This window comes from Malurus melanocephalus, unplaced genomic scaffold, assembly GCF_030028575.1.
Source record: "Malurus melanocephalus ecotype Western Australia unplaced genomic scaffold, MMel_1.1 scaffold_157, whole genome shotgun sequence".
NCBI lineage: Eukaryota > Metazoa > Chordata > Aves > Passeriformes > Maluridae > Malurus > Malurus melanocephalus.
Window position 1 is genome coordinate 1,421,014 of NW_026623389.1, and position 21,243 is coordinate 1,442,256.

The following is a 21,243-nucleotide window of genomic DNA, read 5'->3' on the forward strand; positions in this document are numbered from 1 at the left end:
AGTCCWGGTAGACAACGTCCACAGCCTTTCCCTCATCCACGAGGCAGGTCATCTAGTCAAAAGGAGATCAGGTTGGTCAAGCAGGACCTGTCTTCCCTAAATCCATGCTGGCTGGGCCTGATCCTTTGGTAGTCCTGTACACACCCTGAGATTGCATTCAAGATAACCAACARATCATCCATAACCTTCCTGGCCACTAAAGTCAGACTGACAGTAGATCTCCCAGATCCTCCTGGCCTCCTTGTAGATTGGCATCATAGTGGCCAACCTCGAGTCATCTGAAACCTCTTCAGTAACCAAGACTGATGAAAAATGATGGAGAGTGGCTTAGTGAGCTCTTGCACCCTCAGCACCCTCCAGGGGATCCTAACCAGTCAGTAGACTTCTGAGTGGCTCACCAGGCCACTAACTCCTTCCTCCCAGATTGCAGGAGATTTATTCTGCTCCTTGTSTACCAGTTCAGGAGCTGGGTAGCCTAACTGATCTCCCTGTTAAAGAAGAGATAAAGAAGGCATTAAGTCCCTCAGCTTTTTTTCTTTGTCCTTGGTTTTGTTCCTCTCTGTGTCCAGTAAAGCATGGAGATTTCCTTGGGCCTCCTTTTGTTGTTAATATGTATGTAAAAATACTCTTTATTATCTTCCATTGCAGTGGCCAGACTGAGTTTTAACTGAACTACTATATTTATATATATGTTTATATTACATTTATATAGTTATATACAGAAAGRTGGTTTAGAAGTAAACATTATCTTTTCAGGGTTCTGTGACAACCATTACAGCATTTTAGACCTTGCTGTGGCTGGTAACTAGACTGATGGGATCAGATTGAGTAGGCAACAGGAAGTTTTTTCTTTTGTCTGTGGAGAGGAGTCAAGGAAGTTGTAACTGGCATGTCACATTCTTCATGTAATTTTACATTTCCTTAGAGGCCAAGTTAATAAATTAAAGACATTCCCACAAGAAAAAATAATTCCCCTGTGTGGAAGTTACAATGGAGCAGGCAGGAGAAAGGATACTACAGATGTTGGAAAATACTTGGCTAGCAAAAAATGCAACAGTCTCTGTAGAKATGGCTTGTTACAGGAAACATGTTCTGTGGCTGTGTCATCCTAGTGCTAATTCTGCACAGCATTTGCTTAAACATATTATTCTTTTAATATAATAATTTATTCATTCAGTTTAATGAGTCACTGAGTTTACTGCGTGTCCAAAGAAGGAAAACAAAATGATTGAGGGGTCTGGAGCACAAGCGTTACAAGAAGCAGCTGAGGGAACTGGGGTTGTTTATCATTCTCCCAGACATAGTGCTCTGACACAGAGCCCTGGGGGCCCCAGGGCCCATCATTGGTGTTGAAGACAGAGGCAAAGATGGGGTTAAATGTTTCTGCTTTGTCACCTCTTGTTTGTGAGTTGACCAGGTTCACCAAGTATTGAGTCAGCGTTACCTCTGATCCTCCTTTTGCTACTGGCATATTTTAAAAAGCCCTTTTTGTGACCTTTATAATGCTGGCCAATTTGAACTCTAATCAAATTTTCTCCCCACAGTGGTGAACAGCATTTCTGTAGTCCTGCCACGATGTCTGTCATTTCTTCCAATTGCTTTATACTTACCTTTTCTGCCTAAGTTCCAGAAGATCCCTGCTCAGCCAGGCTGGACTTCTGCCTCACTTGCTTGACATCTTACACTTCGAAATTGCCTGTTCCTGTGCTTTTAAGAGAGAGTTCTTAAAAAGTGACCAACGTTCATGGGTCCCAGTGCCTTCAAAAGCACATTCCCAGAGGACCTTACACACCCCAAGTCTGCTGTTCCCAGGCAAGGTTGTCCATAAGGTTCAAGGGCAGTAGATCCAGGAAGATCCTGTAATTCCTTGTAGAGTATTAATTGCTGGTAGCATCCTGGCTGGGTGGTCCATAGTAGACTCCCACAACAATATTCTGTTTATTTACTTTCCCTTCATCCTTACCCAGAGGCTCTCAATTGTAATATTGCCTAACATTTTGGCATTTGTTGAGACCCCTCCAGCTGCTATGYCTTCAAAACATGAGAAAGAGAAGGGCAGTTGATGAAGTGCTCTTAAATTACAAGAAGTAAAAGGATAAACAATGGTTCTTAAGTAAAGTTTTTAGCTCTAAACTGATGGCATTGTATCATGACTTTTAATCCAGAAAAAGTATTTTAAAATACTCTAGAAAATATTTTGAAACTTAAGTATGTATCTGAAATTTGCATTTTTTAAAATATTTGAACCTTTTTTCCTAGCCAAAACCAACCGGTGTATTAGGTACAGTAAACAAACCATTATCTGCAACTGGAAGAAGACCATATGTTAGGACTACAGGATCAGAGACTGGAAGCAGTGTAAACTCTGAGCTGAGCTCTTCTGCTGGAAACAGATCAAGGTACAGGAGTTCAGCATTTCTTTTATCAGCTCTTTACTTCATGTTCTCYGGTATGCTTGCAAGTTTTAGGACAGGAGATGATTTGCTGTGTGTTTGAAGAGTGTCCTTATTTCGTTTGGTTTTAAAAAATGTAGTGGTTCTCAGTAGGTAAAGTCTCCATAGTTTTTGGTTTGGTTTGTGGGGTTGATATTTTTGATGTATAAATTAGGATTAATCCGATTGGAAACAAGAAACTTTTTTTGATGTGTGTGAAATACTGAGACCTATTTAAGATTAGGAATGATAAAACGAGCTTGTTGAAGCAGGCCAGAGTCTTAGTGTAAAGATGGAACATGTGATTATAATATTCAGTGCTTCTTCTAGAAAGCATTATTTTTATAGGGATGCAGAGTTTTAAAATTTGTTGTAAATCTGGAGAAACAGTTTACACTTCCAGATTTTAATACTGTTTTATTTGATTTGGAATTGATTACTTGGCTAAAATAAAGCAGAGAATGTCAACTCTAGTTACTACATTTCATAAGGCCAAAGGGAAGTATTACTGCATTCAGAATTTGTTCTGTAAATGTGCATGATATAAGCTCTTTCTATTTTTATATATATTTTTATATATGAACAAGAKATAATCTTGTTTATATTTTTTACTTTTTTTAAACTACGAAGTTTGGGCATTATTAGTGTTTATTATTCTTCACTGCATTTTCTGATACCGGCTTTTTCTATCTGGAAAAAGAATGCCTCTTTTAGAGCTCTGGTCTTAAGTTTGCAAAAGCATTATATGGTGGTATGTCTGTGGTAAGGGATTTGGCTCAATGATGAGCCAATTCCTTTCAGACCTTTCCCAGTTCTGGGAAAGAAAATATAACTGTGAACTCTGGCAAATTCAATTGTTTTTAAACTTATTTAGCCTGTTGCATTGACTTTGCTTTCCCCTCTCTTTTTTTTCCCCGCAATAATTCCAAACATTTCTTTGTATATTTTCTTTTGTTTTGTCTTCCATGATGCTCCCAGGGAACAAAGTTCAGATATATCAGAAACTGGGGTCAGTGAAAATGATGAAAATCCTGTGAGGATTATTTCAGTCACACCAGCAAAGACAGAACCTGTAAAAAACAAGGTATGTCCAGAGATTTTATGGGCTGTAGGGTCTCTAATAAGTTTGGTATTGGGAGTTTATTCAGTACACATCTCTGCAGGTGGTCTCTGAGCCATTTCATTTCATATAGTTCTATCAGTTTCCTGGCCTAACAGAAGACTCCTTCTTTTAAAAATTGCTGTTTATTTTATCCTGAATAATTTATATAGAGTTCATTTGAATAGACTTCATTCTTCTTTTCTAACATTCCAAAGTATTCCCACCTTTATTCTCCTTTTTCCAATATTAGTAACAGTGAAGCTGGGATTCAGAGTGGAAGTTCACAACTGTAATAGMTTTAACTGAAGTTATGGCCAAGGAAATGCCAAATGGTCCCATAGCAGGAAATAAACATCTAACCTTTGGATTTTGTCACAGCTTAAATCTTAATTAAACTATTAAAAATACATTTTGTGTTTCTTCCCCCTTTCATTAGAGAACACCAGGTGTAAATCATAATGATTTTTTAACTTACAAAATATAGAATAGCATGAACTTTACCACCACTGAATGCTGCACCTGGGATAGATTAAACTCAAGCAGCTGTACAACATGCTGAGCTCTTCCTGGCGGGAGTATAGGTTGGCTGGGAAGGACCTGGGGGATCATTCCCCGTGGACAACCAACAGAGCATGATTTGGCAGTGTCCCTTGGCAGCAGTGAGGGCAGCAAGCTKTGTCCTCAGCTGTGCCAACAGGAGTAATCAGCACATGGAGGGATGTGGTTATTGCACCCTATCTGGCATTCATTTGGCCATACCTGGAGTGGTGTGTCCTCCCCAGTTTGACACAGATACTGAAAAACTGGAGAAAGCCTTGCAGGCACCAAGGTGATAAAGGCTTGAAGAAGTTGTTGTGTGAAGAAAGGTTGGAAGTGTTGGGTTTGTTCAGCTTAGAGAAGAGAAGAGAAGCCTTGGAGAGGATAAGTCAGTTTTTCAATRTCTAAAAGGTGTTTATGGAAGAGATGGATGGAGGGAAATATTCTCAAGGCTGCTTGCTGGCAGGACAAAAGGCTGCTGGCAGAAGTTGCTTCAGGGAAAGTTCTGTCTGCTTGCAAGTGGGAAAAGAAATTTTTAAAAATCTACATTGTGAAGAAACTTAAACACTGGAACGAGCTGCCCAGGAAAGTGGTGGAATATCACTGTTCATGGCTTCGCTTGCAAAGGCCCAAGGCCCTGGCCTCACCTACTGTCAACAGAAGGTTTGACAAGATGATTTTCTAAGWTCACTTCCAACCTAGATGATTTTGATTCAAAACAGATTTTTGTTATGATGTAGTTACATAGATGGTTTAGGCTGTAAGCTTTCTAAGAAGAAGTATATCTGCTTAATCTCTTTTTATTAGATGAAATCAGAGTATTAAGCAGGTATTTGGATTTGTATCATCGCAYAGAAAAGTTAGGCAAAGCACATATAAAGTAAATCTTCAAAACACTTTCTAGGTTCTTGCAGTTGGAATTTCAAAGACTGGCTGTCTGTAAAGTTCATATGAATAGCAGTTCTAAGTATCTGCTATGAAGCTGCTAGAACAGTATTAAAGATTACAGAGATTGCCTGACTCATTTGAACACTTAAGAAATAACAGCATTTAACAAAAACTCCTTGATTAAGATACAGCACTTAGAATAGTGACATTGGTTTGTTTGAAATTGCTAAGTCATCCCAGCCATTCTTCTTCAGCATCCTTTCTTCTACTCCTTCTCCCAGCTGGTTTGGAAGTCAGTGTTCAAATGAAAGTTTAGCATGCAGTTGCTTCCTCTTTGATTCCATATGAATACTGCTCTGTGTAGAAAAGTACTCTGCTAATCCTTTCTGCTTTACATATACAGACATCTTTTCATGGTGTTTAATCACTTCCRTTACCTTGTTCAATGTATTGAGAAAAACATGCATGTAGGCCATACCTATTCAGGCATGACAAAGAATTAACAAACACAGCAAGTTCCATTTGTGGAGTGGTCTTACTTTTTTATTCCTCCAAGCCTTGGGTTTTTCTTTACTGGCACTTAAGACTTTGGTAAACTGCACCTTTACTGAATGTTGGTTTCAAAATTTGCATGTGTGGAAATTAATATAATCTGCTGTATTGGAATCGTTCCTTTCCTCCTCAGTTCTCTCCTGTCATTTAACAGACAGTAAAAGGAGTTCATCCAGAAAAACCATCATGGGAGGAGCTGAGATAATTAGACTTACTTTAATCTCTCTTAAGCAACTAAGATACACTGGATGCAGATACTAACATTACACACAATGCAGAAAATATTTTTGCAGGGTTAAGGTTAAAAAATCCCATTTAGTAAAATGTATCACTAGGTCTAAGATCATGTGGTGTGTTTTTATAAGAATACTTAAAGTTTTAAAAACTCCTATTTCTGTTGGAGGGAGGTAATTTGAGTTTGCCACTGGGAATCTTTGTTCTTCACATTCATGGTTTTTATTTTCTAGGAGATTAATTCTGATCAGACTACACAAGGAAACAGCACTGAACGTGGGAAAAAAAGAACAGCAACAGCATCTGGAACTGAGAATATTCATCAAAAAACAGAAGAAAAAAGTGTAGAAGAAACAGGTCCATCGCTCGCAGCAAAAACCAGAAGAGGGCGACCAACCAAACCGGAACCTCAGGGTACCACTGCAAAAAACGAGGAAACAAATAAACCACCTGTCAGGGGAAGGAAGAGGGCAGCAGCCAACCAAGAAGGTCCAGGGAGTTTGGAGGCAGGTAATGCCAAAGCACCAAAACAGCAAGACACAGCAAAAAAGCCAGCAGCAGCACAGAGACAAATTGATCTACAGAGGTAAAAATAAATAACTCTTAAACTACATGGGTGGGGGTGGTCCTTTCTTGTCTCAAGTCAGACTCTGAATTTACAATTTACAGCAGACCTAGCATAGTTAAAGGTACAACAAAACCACGGTGGATGTCATGGTCCACCCTATGTTGCACTGAGTTCTATTTTTCAAAATAAGTACCTGGGCAGCTGGAATTGGAGAAATGAATTTGTTTGGTCAAAACAGGATAAACATAGCCTGTTTTCACCAAATGTTATTTTTTGTCTGTTGCATCCTGGTTCCACTTACTACCATGGCTGTGTAAAAGAACTAAGAGTTGAGGGTGTTTCAGTGCCTTCATTAATGCCAGGCACACAGGCCTGCAGTACTCTGCTGTGCTTCACTTCATTGATAGCAAAGGCTTGGAAACTGGCTATCTTCAATGAAGAGGAGAAACTATAATTCTGAGTGTTAACTATTTTCTGATATTTTGGGTCTGTGCTTATTTCAATAGTAACAGTATTGTAATATCTAATTTAAATAACTGAAAATTAACATTTGGAACTCTGTAAACTACRAAACAGCTCTTGAATGATAATTTGGGTTATTTTAGTGTTTAAACATGTTGATTTCATTTCCAGTATAAGCAATTCATAAATGTGCATAAACACAAGAAGTTTGTTTGCTGGACCTGGTACATAAATAATTAGCTTTAATGCAAAAGTGTCTGAAGTGACAGCAATAAGGTCTGCAAACCAGTGTACTCTAAGAAATCACAAATAATTCTAAAGGGAGAAAGAATCATTGKAATAGCCTTTTTAGAGATTTGTAAGTTGAAGATCTTGCAGGCAACCTTGAACAAAAATAGTTATTTTTTTCTTCTCAGAGCGAGGTTTATACACTAGTAAAATGTTCAGTTTGTCAAGATGTCATATTTTTGTACTGCTTTGCAATGCTTGTTTAATACATCAAATTTCTTTAAGTCTTCAGAACAAATTGCACTATCYCTAGTCTTTAATAAGCTACTGTATCAGATAGTATCTTTAAAATATCTAATACTTCAGTGTTTCTTGGACAAAATACCAAAACCTTGTTAACGTTTTTCAGAAGCCAGGTGCTTGGAAGTGATGGAGATTCACTGTTGGAGATAGACTCAAGTCCAGAATACTCTCAAAATGCAATGGATCTTTTTAAAGCCTGTGGGAGCAGCCAGGAAGATACTGAGGATACAGAGATAGCAGAGGGAGGCTTCCTTAAGGTGTAGCAGGCATCTTATATAGGACAATTCTCTGGTTTTACTTCTTTATTGTAGTTTATACAGTAAGGAATCTAAGAAATTTGTATGTAAAAAAAGCTGCGTCTGATAGGTTTTTTCGTTTCCAAGTAGACTTGTATAAGTTATTTTAAACACTTGAAAAATATTTGCACTAATATTCTGAAGTAAAATTGACTGTTTTTATAAACCTGGGTAATTACAGTTAACTAGATCAAGTCAGTGCTCTTAATCTCTGATTCCGGTGAAAGCAGTGGATAACTATATGCTAAAGATTACTTGATTATGGAATTATGCACAAATCAAGTTGTGTATTTTCAAGTTTATCAGAAAGTTGTGCTATACAATAAGGAAATCCAGTTTTCTTCAATTAATTATGTAATTGTTGAGAAGATTCAAGAGGAGTTGGAAGAATCACAGTATAAAGAGTGTAAAAGCTAAAATGTAAACAATATTTGGTAGGATCTTGGTTCAGAATCACTTGTAATTTCCATGTCCTTACAATTAACTTCAGTTTCCTTTTCTCTCCCCATAAAGGTAAAAAGAAAACTTGCTCGAAAAGGGAGGAAATGAAGGCCAAATAAAGGCATGCTCCAAGCTTCTGCAAAAACTAGGATTCAGAAATTTCCTGTACAGGAACTGAAATTATTTCAAAACACACAGCTTTCAGCTCTGAAACCAGAAGGAAAACTATGCTTCCCTTTCACGTGAAATTAATCCTTCTCAATGGAAATGTAAAGCAGAAACTCTTGAGAAAGAGGCTAAAAGCATCTGTACTTATTTCCCCAGAGACTTTTTTTATGAAAAGTCAATAATTAAGCAAATTGCTTAACACTTGGTTCCAGTTCCTGCATTCTGGAGTTTAAAAGTGTATTTACACCATTAACTTTCATGCTGCATTTTTTTTTAAAGACAGTCAGAGAAGGTCCTTACACTGACATTGAAAATTCATGATTCTAGAGCCAGGTATTCCCATGTTTCACAGAAAAGGTAGAAGTCTACTGAATGGATTTTAAACAAGACTAGAGGAAAAAAACCACAAAAAAAATTTTTGCTTTACTTTTGGAGACTGTTTTATGTATAATTCTTTCTGCCTGCCTACTTTTCTGCAAAAATAAGATGTACAGATTTCAGTTCCCTGCTATGAAAAGTCATGTGGTGGCAATTTTATAAATGTTGCTTTCTGATTTTTATCAGAGTGGGAAAGTAATCACTTAAAATKATTATTAATTCGCAAGTAGACATTTCATTTTTTAATTTTCCCTCCATTTTAGTTTAATATAATTTGCAATAAATGTACATATTGATGTTTGTTTTATAAAAACATATATCACTTTTAAATGTTTTTACTCCTGCGGTTCTGTTGGAATATTCTAAATTTTAAAGGAGTAAAGACAGTCCAGCATTTGATTTTATAATGTTTGTCACCAGATTTTTATTATTGATGTAAAGAAAAAAATYGGTTTTTAAACTAGTTGGACTTTGGCAGCTTTGTAAGGAAAGTTGGAAATGTTTAGGATTGCTCTCAATTTTAAGCATTGTGCTGATTGGAAGTAAGTCTGTTTTGCATTTTGTCTTCCTGTCCAGGCTCATTTTTTAATGTTTATTTTAGAAGATTGTTGCATCAATATTATGTTTCCTGGCATTGTTCAGCATAGATACAGTGTACACTTTTATGTACACMTGATCATATTTAAGTTTGTTGCATAAAATAAACGCTTCTAGGTGTCATTTGGTGGTCTTTTATATTTTTTTTTCTTTCACAGAAAAGGAATTGCTTTATCAGTGCGTGGGCTTGGACATTCACTGAAGTCCAAAGGATTCACAGAGCAAAGGATTCATTAATGCAGACAGTTCCATAGTTTAAAAGTTAAGTTTTTTAGGTAAAGTTACAGTGCTTTTTCTTGTAAAGGGGGGTTGGATTGTTCTGCAGAGTGGCAGTGTAAAATTTGTTTCTCAGTGATTTAGTTCCCCATTTCTCTTCTGCAAATTGTTTTGAATCCATTGATTTCATATRGAAGAGCTGCATACTGGTGGCATTAGCTAAGGATTGCTTGTGCTCCTAAAATGGGTAGGGTGCAGCTGTGTGCTCTTGARCGTGATTTAAGTCTCTCTTAGCAAGTGTACAACTGGTGTTATTTTTCTCCTGTAACAGAAAATTGGGCTCTGTGCATTAAGTAGTGTGTKCAGCTCCCCTTCTGCAAGAACCTGCATTGCACTGACCTGAAGAATTTGAAATGCTTTTGATAGAGGGAGTCCAGGAGATGTTAAAATCATCTAATTATATATCTGTCAGGGGTTTGATTTCTAAAACTGAAAGAATTCACAAGATAGATTTACTGATCATAATGCAATTTCTTTTCAGTGCCCTGGTCAAATACTTCCCTCTCACAGAAGTTAAGAGTATTTTAGTTTGAACTAATTTTAAAATTTCTTAGTTCATTTTTTTAACCTGGAAAAGAAATTGGCTCTTTGAAATGGGTTCTGGTACCTAGTGGTGTGCATTTAACAGYGATTTGAAATCTGGACTTGACAAATCTTGCAGGTAATTCAGATTTGTTTCCAAAAGCTTTGCTTTTTGTGAAGAGGATAATCACTGGACTTTTTCCTTTTAATCTTTTTTGGTCAATTTTTAATTAGTTACAATGTCAGATTACTCAAGGAATCATCGCAGAATAATTTAGGTTAGAAAGGGATTCTGAAAGTTCGGTGCCATGCTCAGAGTGCKCAGAGCATGGTTTTCAGTTGTCTTTCTCCAGATGGAATTATGTTGAGTTTCTTCCTGTGGACTTGAGTTACTCTCCTGTGTTGATTATCAGTAGAGTCAGTTGGTACATTCATGTAGCTAATTATGCTGGGCRTAATTGGCTGAGCCACAGTGCAGCCTGCAGGTACTACCAGAAAAGTCTAGCGGTGGCCCCCATGGATTCTTCTCAGCACTTGCCCCAGACAAAGCCATGTACAGAATTTCCCTGCTTGCCTCCCACTGTTCCTTGCTGAAGTGCAGCCGTGGTGCTGTTGGGAGTTGCCTCAGCGATGGGAGGGCACCTTTGTGTGAGAGCAGCACCCGGGGCCAGGGGGCCCTGAGCGGGGAGGAGTCACCCTGAGAACCACTACAGACAACACAGCCACCAGTTTTACACAGAYATATCTGTGCTTTGCTAGTGCTGCTAAGGCTTTAAAAATAAGAGCTATTTAAGGGTAATGAGTATAAAACAATGAAATTGAAGGTAAAGTATTCCAAAAAAAAGGGGGAAGGTGTACTTGGCCATATATTTTCAAATATTGTACTTAAGAATGGGGATTCTCTCATTATAATAAGGGAACTGATGCTCAGAGTTCTTCAGAGTTCTTTACTTGTTAATGTGCCATTAAGAATAATAGGAAAGCCCAATAGAACCCAGTCTTTATGGCTTTGTACCAGTGKAGGATTGAAAGGTGCTGAGGTTTCAGTTTCATTCAGTTACATAGAGCTAAGTTTTTACCATCTTTTAAGTTCCCATCTTCATAAAAGTCTGGCTGTGTTTCTTAGCAGATATACATTTATTTCTGTTTCTTTCTGTCCTCTGATGCCTGGACTGCRCAGCTTTCATCACAGTAAGACAAGAAAGCTGAGCAGAGAGGCAGGATCACCTCCCTGAGCCTGCTGCTGACACTGCCTCCTGCAGCCCAGGATGCAGTTTTACTGCCTTTGCTGTGAGTGCAGGTTGGTGGCTCACACTCAGCTTGGTCCAGATCCTCAATCCCCAGCTCAGTTTCTGCCAAGCTCCTTTCCAGTTGTCCCAACYTGTACTGGTGGCTGAATTTTTCCTCCTCAGGTTCGGGACTCTACATTTCTGCTTCATGAACTCCTCACAAATGACAACCATTCACAGGTGAAAAGAATGGCACACAAACAATACTAAGAACAACTCTTTCCCTCTTTGGTTTTAAGAAACGTGGGGGTTGGTTTGTGCTTTGTTGTTTTCCTCCTCCACCCCACATTGTCTGACACAGTGAACTTTTGGTAACTATTTTGTTCATACATGYTTTCTTTCAAACAGTTCTCTCTCATGATAAGTAGGGCCTGGAGACAGTTTATCCCACCATTTTGGATGTGGTTCAGACCATCAAAAGACTTGAATGTGGAATAAGCTATAGAGGGCATATGTCAAGCAGAGTCCCCATCCCAGCAGGTCATTCACTTGTGTAAAATTCATACATGGGTTTCATTTCTTGTAGTTGCCTCTTTACCAGTACAAACCATAAACATCAGTTGTTTTATTCCGTTTGCACTGGCAGCTTTGGATGCTTTAAGCCACTTTCTACATAGATAAACCACTTCACACCCAACAGTTTCTTGCGGCAAGGTGAAGATGTGATGGCCACCATTTACAGAAGCTCCTGGGACCTGCTTTGTGTCTGGTGTTTATTCTCCAGCCTTGTGTTGATGGAAATTTAAAGCTGTGGCAATGACACAATTTCCAGTTCTAGTTCTTCGTTGTGACTGACTGCAGTGTGAAATGGGACCAACCAGTTCTAGGTCTGCTTTTGAACCAAAATCCATCTTGGAGCAAAATGGGCTCCTCTTTTTGGGGGCTGTAACTAGTAAAATGTTCTTCCTCCAAGAAAGCCACCCTCCTACCCACCTCTGCAGCTCAGCTGCAAGGAACTTCCCAAACCTCCCAGGGTCAGCAGGAGTTTTGACTATTCACCATCTACCACGTTTTTAACCTGCCAATTGTGAGCTTTTGGGAAAGACAAAGGGAAGAAACCAAAGCATTGTCCCTCTCCCCCCTTCGCCACCCCCAACTGCAGGARCAGGGGGCCAAAAGCCCATGCCCTGCAGCACTTGCAAGCAAAGGAGTACGTGGGGTGCTAAAGCATCTGGTGGCTCAGGTATCATCAGCACAAAACAGATTCTTCCCCCATGTTCCCACTGCCCACCCCACTTATATTTTCCTCACCAGCCTAGCTTATTACCCTTTATTTCATACCAGGCTGTTATAAACCCACCTAARGAACTCATATATTTCAACACAAAGCAGCCACTAAGCGAAGCAATGTAATTTATTTGACATTATACCAGACACAGGTGCTCCAGATCGACTTGACCTTAAAAACAATTTAAAATCCTGGATTTGCTGTATTGGAGGTATCAGTTACCCGTCTGAGAGCCAAACGTGTCAGTATTACAGCCACTGAAACAGAAAACTAAGTACAGGACGAGTCAAGCTAGCAAGCACCRTCAGTCCATTTCAGCTGTGAACTCACTTCCAGTTTTGGGGTGCTGGAAGAAATGACAAGGCTGTTGGACAACTTCACAAGTATTTCAGTATAAAGCAGCTCTCAGTTACTCATGTCAGTGTCTAACTACACACATTGGGGAATATGGTGGGGTTTTTTTTCATTTCTCTGAATTAATGTCAGGCTAAGACCTGTAGGAGAGGGACCAGGGAGTGCTCCCTTCTCCCTCATTCCCTTAAAGAATGAGGTACCACAATGACACAGTTCCTGATGATAACAGTAAAATTAAACAAAAAACTCAAACATCTCACACCATGAAACTGTGCAGCCCTATCCCAGCTGGCAGAGCCTGCCCAGGAACCTGCAAAACCTGCCCAGGGACAAACACGCACCTGAAGATGGGACATAGATCTGAAAGAGAGTATTACAACCAGCTCCACAGCAARCTCACTGCTTCAGCTGCACAGCCACTGTCTTCAAACTGCTTTATTCCATTTAACAAACATTGACAAATGCCAAAAGTGAAGAGTTTGTACTGATAGCAAATCCACAGTCATCATCTCCTATATTCTTCTAGAGCTGAACAGCAGGGCAGTGACATTACCCACGAAGCTGTCAGCTGCCTCRGCATGAACCAATTGCAGTTTGAGGTACATAGTTAAAAATGTACAAAGATGTCATGAACATGAGCAATGCAGGAAAATCCAGAGAGAACTTTTCCTCTGTGAGTTATCAGCTTTTTTTCCTTCGGACGCAGCCTTTGAAAGGAGACAACAGGTGTTGTGGCTGTACATGTAGCTCTTAGGCCATCACATGAGGCAGTCCTAGTTGAAATAACACATGCTTTCATTACACAACTTATATTTACACAATTTTCTTCTTTCTAAAATTAAAAAATTTTTAATGTGTAYCATGAAAATGATCATCCCTTTCTCTCATTACTGACATGGAGGCAGTAGACTGTAATCTTAGAACAACATGAATTGCCAGAAATAAAATGAAAACTGTTTTCAGGGAAACATGCATTTATTAAGCATTCCCAGTGAAAAATCAACATCTTTTAAAATGTGTGTTTATTTAAAAAAATCATCTGTGTACAAAAGTGTTTGTGTAGTTTTTATTTTCAGGACAAAAAACACTGATGCTGCATTCCAGCCTCCCCACCCCTGTTCCTCCTCCACAGGAAGGCTGATGCTCAGGAACCAACCTTCTGCAGTATTTACTGGTAAATATTTATGTACTAGAAAAGTCAGAATTGAGGATGGAAAAGGTGAAAGAAAAGCAGGGTTCTTCAGCAGTTGACATCAGCATTCCTATGATGGCAGCCTCCTTCAGACACTGACCAGAGCAGCAGCAGTCACTGCGAATCATACACCAGACAAGTACAGCATTGTCACAGTACATTTTCTCGTCTGTCCAGCTGTGGATCAGAACTTACATTAGCGATGAAAGACCCAGCACCAGGAGCGACGGTGGAGCCACTTTGATGCCTACAAAGCAGGGAACAGCACAGATCGAACAGCACAGCACAGTACAGGGCAAATGATTTGCGAGGGTTTGTCCAGTGAGAACAAATCCTAAGTTGTTGCSAACAAACACTGCAGCTGCAATAACCAAGCCATAAGCCAAATGGGTTGACRACAGTTGGTCTTGTGAGTCTGATGATGAATCAGCTGATGACACAAACACCACAAGCAGCAAGAACTACCTACATCATTCACTGATAGGTTTGGAACACATCAGAAAACAAGCAAGAAAAAGTGATTGCCCCTTTGCCTAGCCCTAGGAGAAAGCTGTGCCTGGAAAACGAGGATGGTAACTCTGAAAACATCTGTTTGGTCTTCCCAGAAGAGGCTTTAGGAACCYACAAGCATTTTGATTTTCATGCTTTAGTTATGTGATGCAACAGAGGTCAATGAAATGCACTTTTGCTATCTCTTGTTAAACCAACTGTTCATCAAAACCACAGAAAACTAAACACCTGGTCACAAATCAATGCCCCCACTCATTAACTGCAACAACAGAACAGCAGGAGAGGACACGTCATCTTCTCATTGCCTCTGCTCATCAGCATTTAAGTAAAAACATTTTTTTTGCTAAATAATGTAATGTTTCCCACTTCAGGCAAGCCTCTAAGACCAAGCCAGCTTTTGGTGGTGTTTCCAAAGGGAACAAGGGACATGCACAGTGGATTTCCCCTGGGTAAAAAACGGAACTTCCTGGCACAATGTATGACCAACGCAGTAAACAAGAACTCTCTCTTGAACCTGTGTTTTGATTTGCCCCTACTCCCCTTCTCCTTTCCCCAATGACATAAGCAATTTATAAGCTCTGAAGTGCCTAGTCTGAGTCACAGCTGTTAAGACTTAAATTTGCATAGTTTAAATGGTTCTGTTATCCACACCATCTAATGCAGACCTGGTGTTACAAGGTAGAATTCTTTCTGGCTATTTAATTCCTCCTTTCAGACAATTACAAAAAAATTCTATATTCTCTATGTCAGTGTTCCAATACTAATTTACATGAAAAACCATTGAATACAGTGATAATTAGAAAAAAACTAAGACATATTCATACACYAGTAGTATCTAATTGCTCATAAATACTACCAAACCAATTATAGTCAAGGCCCCATGTACTCTGTTGCAAGCTTTAAACAAAGTAATTCTTAAAAAAGTTTGGAGTATGCAGAATGCACTAAATGATGCATCTTTTCATGATATGCTCCTAAGGTTTTTTGTCCCCAAAATGCACTAATTTGTCACACTGAGAACATAGCTTGTTCACAGAAGGAATGGGAGGAAGCTATGAATTTGGCAAGGGGGTGGAATACAGTCAGGGCTTTTGGTACTCATAGGAAAACAGAGGCTTTTGGCAACAGGAAAGGGTATTTCTCTACCTTAGAACAAAGCTGTACTTTGCTCTTGGAGGAACTGGGTAAGATAGGATAAACCACTTTGCTGGATGCATGTTAAAATGTTCAGCAGTGAAATCCACTGGACGCTCTGGTAATCCCTAAATGTTATTACCAATACCGTGTTTAGAAAAATGGGGTCATTTAGACTTCAAAATGACTTTCAAGCCATCTTCTGGCACAATAGAGGAAGACAATGCAGGACTTATTTGTACTTGGAAAGCCACTGTACCCATGTTTCATGTTCTTGCTGCAAGGAGTGGTAAATGTGCAGCYCAAGTCCACGGCTGGAGTGGGCTGCATGGCAACTCCACGTCTGTGAATGCACAGGGCCCTGAATACAGCGATGTTCAGCGATACAGAAAACAGAACTACCATTTGTATGTACAATGTCTCACAACCATAAGCTGAACACTAACAGCAAAATTCATAGGGCTCAGCCCCAGCTGCAGTTAAACTAACCTCGTACAACATTATCCCTATATTCAACTCTGATAATTACCAAGAATACAAAACCATTCCTTATAAAGGAGTCACATGTCAAAATTCAGAGGGACTTCAAACCAAAGATGTCTCCTTAATGCGGAGTCATGTTTTCTTCCAGGCTCACTTCTTGAGAAGCTTTCTTCCTGCCAGCACCTGAGCTAACACTGAGCTACTGAGCACACAGATGGAGGGTAAAACCCAGAATCCAACACTGATACATAAGGGGAAGGGGAAGACAAATGTTTTGCAGTAGAGAAGAAAATGAGGTAACTTCATGGGAGAAGTAAAACTAAACAGAGCATTCTTCTAGAGGCGACCATGCTCACCTAAGAACCATGTCCTCTTTTCTCCCTCTCCCTCTTTCCCTAGCTTCTTTTATCACTTTACATACTGCTGGAGAAGCCTGCTGTTCTCAGGAAACTGGTCTTATCAGAAGATATTCAGAAGCCTGTAACTGAGAAGTCTTATGTCCCCAACAATGATTTCCAAGTCCTTTCTTTTGATAAATAGCAGCGAAGAACAAGGGAAAGTAGTCAGCAATTCATATTTACCACCAGGGTAAAAAAAAAAAAGTGTTGATGTAATTAAGAAGTCTTAGCCTGTATAACAGAAAAGACAGCAACTTGAGATTAACACAAGTAGCTTTTTGCCAGTTTCCTACCATCCCTGGTTTTCACCTAGCAAACCAGCTGAACAGGAGCAGCTTCTTGTTAAAAAAATAAATAAATATAAGGAAAGTCAAAACAACTCATTTCCTTTGGCATCATTGCAAATGATTTACACTTAACTCAAGAAAACCCAAGAAAACTGATCACTGACTACACCTTAAAAAGCAGTAAATATAAAGACTAAGCAAATGCATTTAGTATTGCACTGATATGAGTTCAGAGTATTTATTGTCTGTGCCCTGTTTTAAATTTGGACACATCAGACAGAGCAGTACAGGGAACATCCCTGAACTAGCCAGGTCTCAACAGCTCTGTTTTCTGGTTCTCTTCCCCTATTACTATGCTCCAGGTATTTAACAGATATCATAATGTTCCTGATTTCATCTAGTATTAGTTATAAACAGACCATGAAGTGCAACACTATTTCAATTTGTACTTCATAGCTCTAGAAAAACCCCAAGCAGGCATATATTTCCCCACCCCATTAATCCACAGCCTAGGAGAAAAAAACACCAAAAAAACAAACAAAAAAAAAAACCAAAGAAACCAGAACACAACAAAAGAGTCATAGAAAAGATGACTGATACAGTACTCCATTACCCACAATCCCCACTCTCTAGTCTCAGGATTTCTCTGAACTTCCTTGTCAGATATACTCTCAAAAGTTAGCATCGTATTCACAAAGATATTACAGCTCTCTTCAAATAGATGTACTAGTGTTTGAAGTTGCAAGACTAATAATTTTCAAGCTTTTGCACTCAGGATGAAATGTCATTTTAATACAAATAAAAAGACTGACTGTATGTACAAGCCAAGGTAAGATTTCAGTTCTCGTTTATCAGAAACATCAATCCAAAAGAAAGCTAAATTGAGAACACACTTCTACTTCTATGTGCATTTGAAGTATGTACAGTAAAAACACCAACATAGCCTCCATGTGTTACCCAGAGAAAAATGCAAGCAAGAATGAATTTTAAAGTACCTGGTAAGCAATCCTTAAACTGAAGCCCAAAATAAAGCTAGAAAACTGCTGCAAAAAACAGCTGATTGCATCATATCAAGTACTCAATTTTTTTTTTTCATTCTCAGTACACGAGAATTAGCTTTGCCCTTCTTCAAACCCTGTGAAATCATATTATCCAGAATGTACTGAAGAACACTTTACAGCTATTTAAGACTAAAAAAAAGGAAATGAAACCAGCTCCATCTTCTTGTGCTGTATCGAGGCATACTCCTTACATGATTGTGTAGATAACATGATGGATGAAAATCACCACTGATAATTCAAAATATATCTTTTTAAAGGGGAGCCTAGACTACCGCAATGGCACACATAATACCCACAGATGATGAAACATAATCAACAGGATGATGTAAGGGAGAGGAGAATCAGGCTTCCCAATTAATAAGCTAGAAAGAAAATTATTCTGAATAGGTCACCATTTGGAACTTTGGGTAAGTCTTGAAAGTCTGTCAGGAAAAAAGTTACAAAAGCAATTGAATATTTCAATGGTGCTCTCTTCAGCGACCCTACCTAATAATGTCTATTAAGTACAAGCATGCAAATATAGGTCAATCCACAGGCACATAGGATCCATGTTAAAAACAGTAAGATAACTGTGATGAGTGGCACCAACAATTTTGATGATGAACACTCAAAAATGTTGCTTTCTGAATTCCTAAATCAAAATCCTGAAGCAAATTCCTGCTAGTCTTTGTCACACTGCTAAACACTAAAGTAGGCATGGTTTTCCCCCATTATCTTAGCTGAGCTCAAAGAATTTTTACAATATTTAGTAAGAAAAAAAATTAAAGTATTTCCCCTTTTTAAATTTACACAGACGTTTAATTAGCTTTATTTACAGAGCGCTTTTTTCAGTCTCCAATAGTGCCTAGATAGCATCATCAGGCAAGAATGCCAGTTTTGAAAGAGATCTATATAGAATCCTAGGAATAACAGATGGTGATGCTCCTCAGAAGGGGCAAGCTGGACTACAGAAGCAGCTCTCTCTATATGGCTCAGTTACTCAGGAGTAATTCTGTTGCAGTCTCTACATCCCATGATTTTGAAGACAAGGCCACTATTACTGCATTCTGCAATGAGAAAACAAAAGCAATCATATTTTCAGTGTGTAAACCTGCAGTTCTGGGAAGTGGAATGAAAAGTTCACAGATTTGTAATCAAAACACATTAGTTTGCCATTTCTTAAATTTCAACTAATAATTTATAGAAAAATTGTTTCAAAAAGGCAGAGGTAGCTCCCAAGATGTATCTGTAACACAGTATTTTAAAACTCCAAGTCTTAAAAATAATTCACAGAATAGAATAATTAGACCTACATGATGTCATGGAAGTATTGAATCTACTTTAGCAGATTCTGATGATCCTGGTGACTGCCTCTATTGATACACATATACTKGCCCTGCCCTTACTGAAAAATATTTAAGATATTTATACTTACCCTATCAAAGCCCATAGCACAAAGGTTTTCTATTTTTTTGGTGTATTCTGGACTAGAAACTGGTGCTCCAGCATACACATGTGCCCAAAGTCGAGCGGTCTGTTTAAACATTTCTGGATTTTGTTTGTACTACACAAAAGAGAGAGGAGAGAAAAAGGGAAAGTTAATCAACTCAGCAATCCAACCAAACAGCAAGATGATACAGCAGATTGCAATCCATCATTCTTCCTACAATATCTTCCACAGTGTTTAATACTGATCACACTGCTATTTTTTGAAGTAAATTTAGAGGTGATGATTACACAAAGAGTAAACCTATGCAACCATTTGATATAATGAGTTTGCCTTCCGGTTAAATTATGCACTATGGGTATTTGATGTGTACAATCAGGTACTGCCCCCAATTGCACTGATCAAAAGAAAGTAGCTATATTTAGCACAACTACTGAAAATTTATATTCAGTGTGACAAATTGCAAATTATCTCTATGCTAACATCTCCTCAACATGGTACTGTGTACTACTCTAATGCATTTTTCGAATCACTTAATATATATGATCTTATGCACTGCAAGTATCTCTGCAGTTTTTCAGTATGGGCTAACATTCTACTACTAGACTTCTTCATGAGAATGAGGATCTTGATTATACAGGTGACAGAAGAAGGGCTGAAAAATGGGTGAGCACTTGCAAAAAGCTTGGGAGCTGCAACTGTTCATGCAAGCTATTATTTACCCCCCCCCCAAAATCATGCCAGTATGTAACTATATTAATTTGTACCAATCTCATAACTCACTAGCTTTCCAATAAGCAACAGACTGGACCCTACTGCACAGAGTTTTTAGCGTGTGCCAAGAACTCAAAAGCCAAGAAAGTGGGTAATCTATAAATATCTGTATAATAAACTGTATGGAAAAAAGTTAAATGATTTTCCCATTTTAGCAACTTTTGTAAGCAACTTTTTTTTTGTCTTAAAAAAACCCTCCTCCTTAAATTATCCTATTAATAACACAAGATATTAGGAAATACATTTTTCAAATATTTAGGTACATTTTAAGAACTGAAACATGGTTGAATGACATTCTTAGACATTTCATTCACACATGAAAATCATAATTAGATCTACAAAGCACAGTGAAATGTTGAACATTTAATTTTGCCTCTCCTACAACCCACACCAACTTTGTGTCCCTTGCACACCTCCTTCTAATTCCAATCCACATRTCAAAATTTGTGTATCTACTATCTGGTGGCATTAATGACATTAAAACAAACATGGGAGGAAATSTATTGTTGGAAATTAATCACTGGTATAAATGCAGTGGTCTGTAATAAATTTCTTTTGGTTTAATAACTAAARACGACAACGGACTAAGTTAAACACCAGTAGGATCCTGAAGTACTACCGTCTTCTGGTCTTAAGAGATCTTCACTCAATTGATTTTTGAAAAGTATTTCTGAGAACACTGCCAACCCTAGAAAGCAACTAGCTGAAGTGCAAAGGATTAGTCACAATTGCATTTTACTCAGAAGTAGCTTTCAGTATTCTATCAATAGAATTCCTTTACTTCGGTATCTGTAAATAATCCAGTTTCTCACTGAATTGAGAAAAGCCTAAAGGCAACTTTCGCTGATGTTTCAGTATCAGGAATCTGAGGCAGTTCCCGAYGCTGTACTAAAAAAACACAGCAACCAGAGCAACTAATACACCAGACAGCTGGTATCTGAAAATACTGCTCTTACTCAAACAGGAGTTCTCTCCGGGATTCAGCTCAAGAGCTTGTAGGACACTGCCATTTATTTACATGGACAACACACAGTTTAGTAAAATAGAACAAGTGTGGAGAATAATTAATTCCTTGAGAATTTTTGGAAAAAACAATCAAACCCAAAGAGACCCCAGCACCAAA

At 38.5% G+C, this 21,243-nt stretch overlaps 2 protein-coding genes across 4 annotated transcripts in view; one reads left to right on the plus strand and one right to left on the minus strand.

The window, feature by feature from the left end:
• The window catches only part of PDS5A (PDS5 cohesin associated factor A), a 71,886-nt gene extending 62,577 nt beyond the window's left edge, over positions 1-9,309 (plus strand). The window contains exons 30-34 of one of the 3 annotated variants that reach the window (XM_057371791.1): positions 2,260-2,399; positions 3,411-3,516; positions 5,979-6,331; positions 7,413-7,563; positions 8,116-9,309. In XM_057371791.1, coding sequence (XP_057227774.1) covers positions 2,260-2,399; positions 3,411-3,516; positions 5,979-6,331; positions 7,413-7,563; positions 8,116-8,151 — 786 coding nt within the window. In that variant the 3' untranslated portion in view covers positions 8,152-9,309. Of the gene's footprint in view, positions 1-2,259; positions 2,400-3,410; positions 3,517-5,978; positions 6,336-7,412; positions 7,564-8,115 lie in introns of those variants that run through there. The other 2 variants (XM_057371792.1, XM_057371793.1) reach the window with 2 other exon arrangements.
• Positions 9,310-17,392: 8,083 nt separating this feature from the next.
• The window catches only part of UBE2K (ubiquitin conjugating enzyme E2 K), a 39,758-nt gene continuing 35,907 nt past the window's right edge, over positions 17,393-21,243 (minus strand). Inside the window, exons 6-7 of the mRNA XM_057371794.1 lie at positions 19,335-19,463; positions 17,393-18,966 (exon numbers count right to left, since the gene is read on the minus strand). Coding sequence (XP_057227777.1) covers positions 18,892-18,966; positions 19,335-19,463 — 204 coding nt within the window. The 3' untranslated portion in view covers positions 17,393-18,891. The remainder of the gene's footprint in view (positions 18,967-19,334; positions 19,464-21,243) is intronic.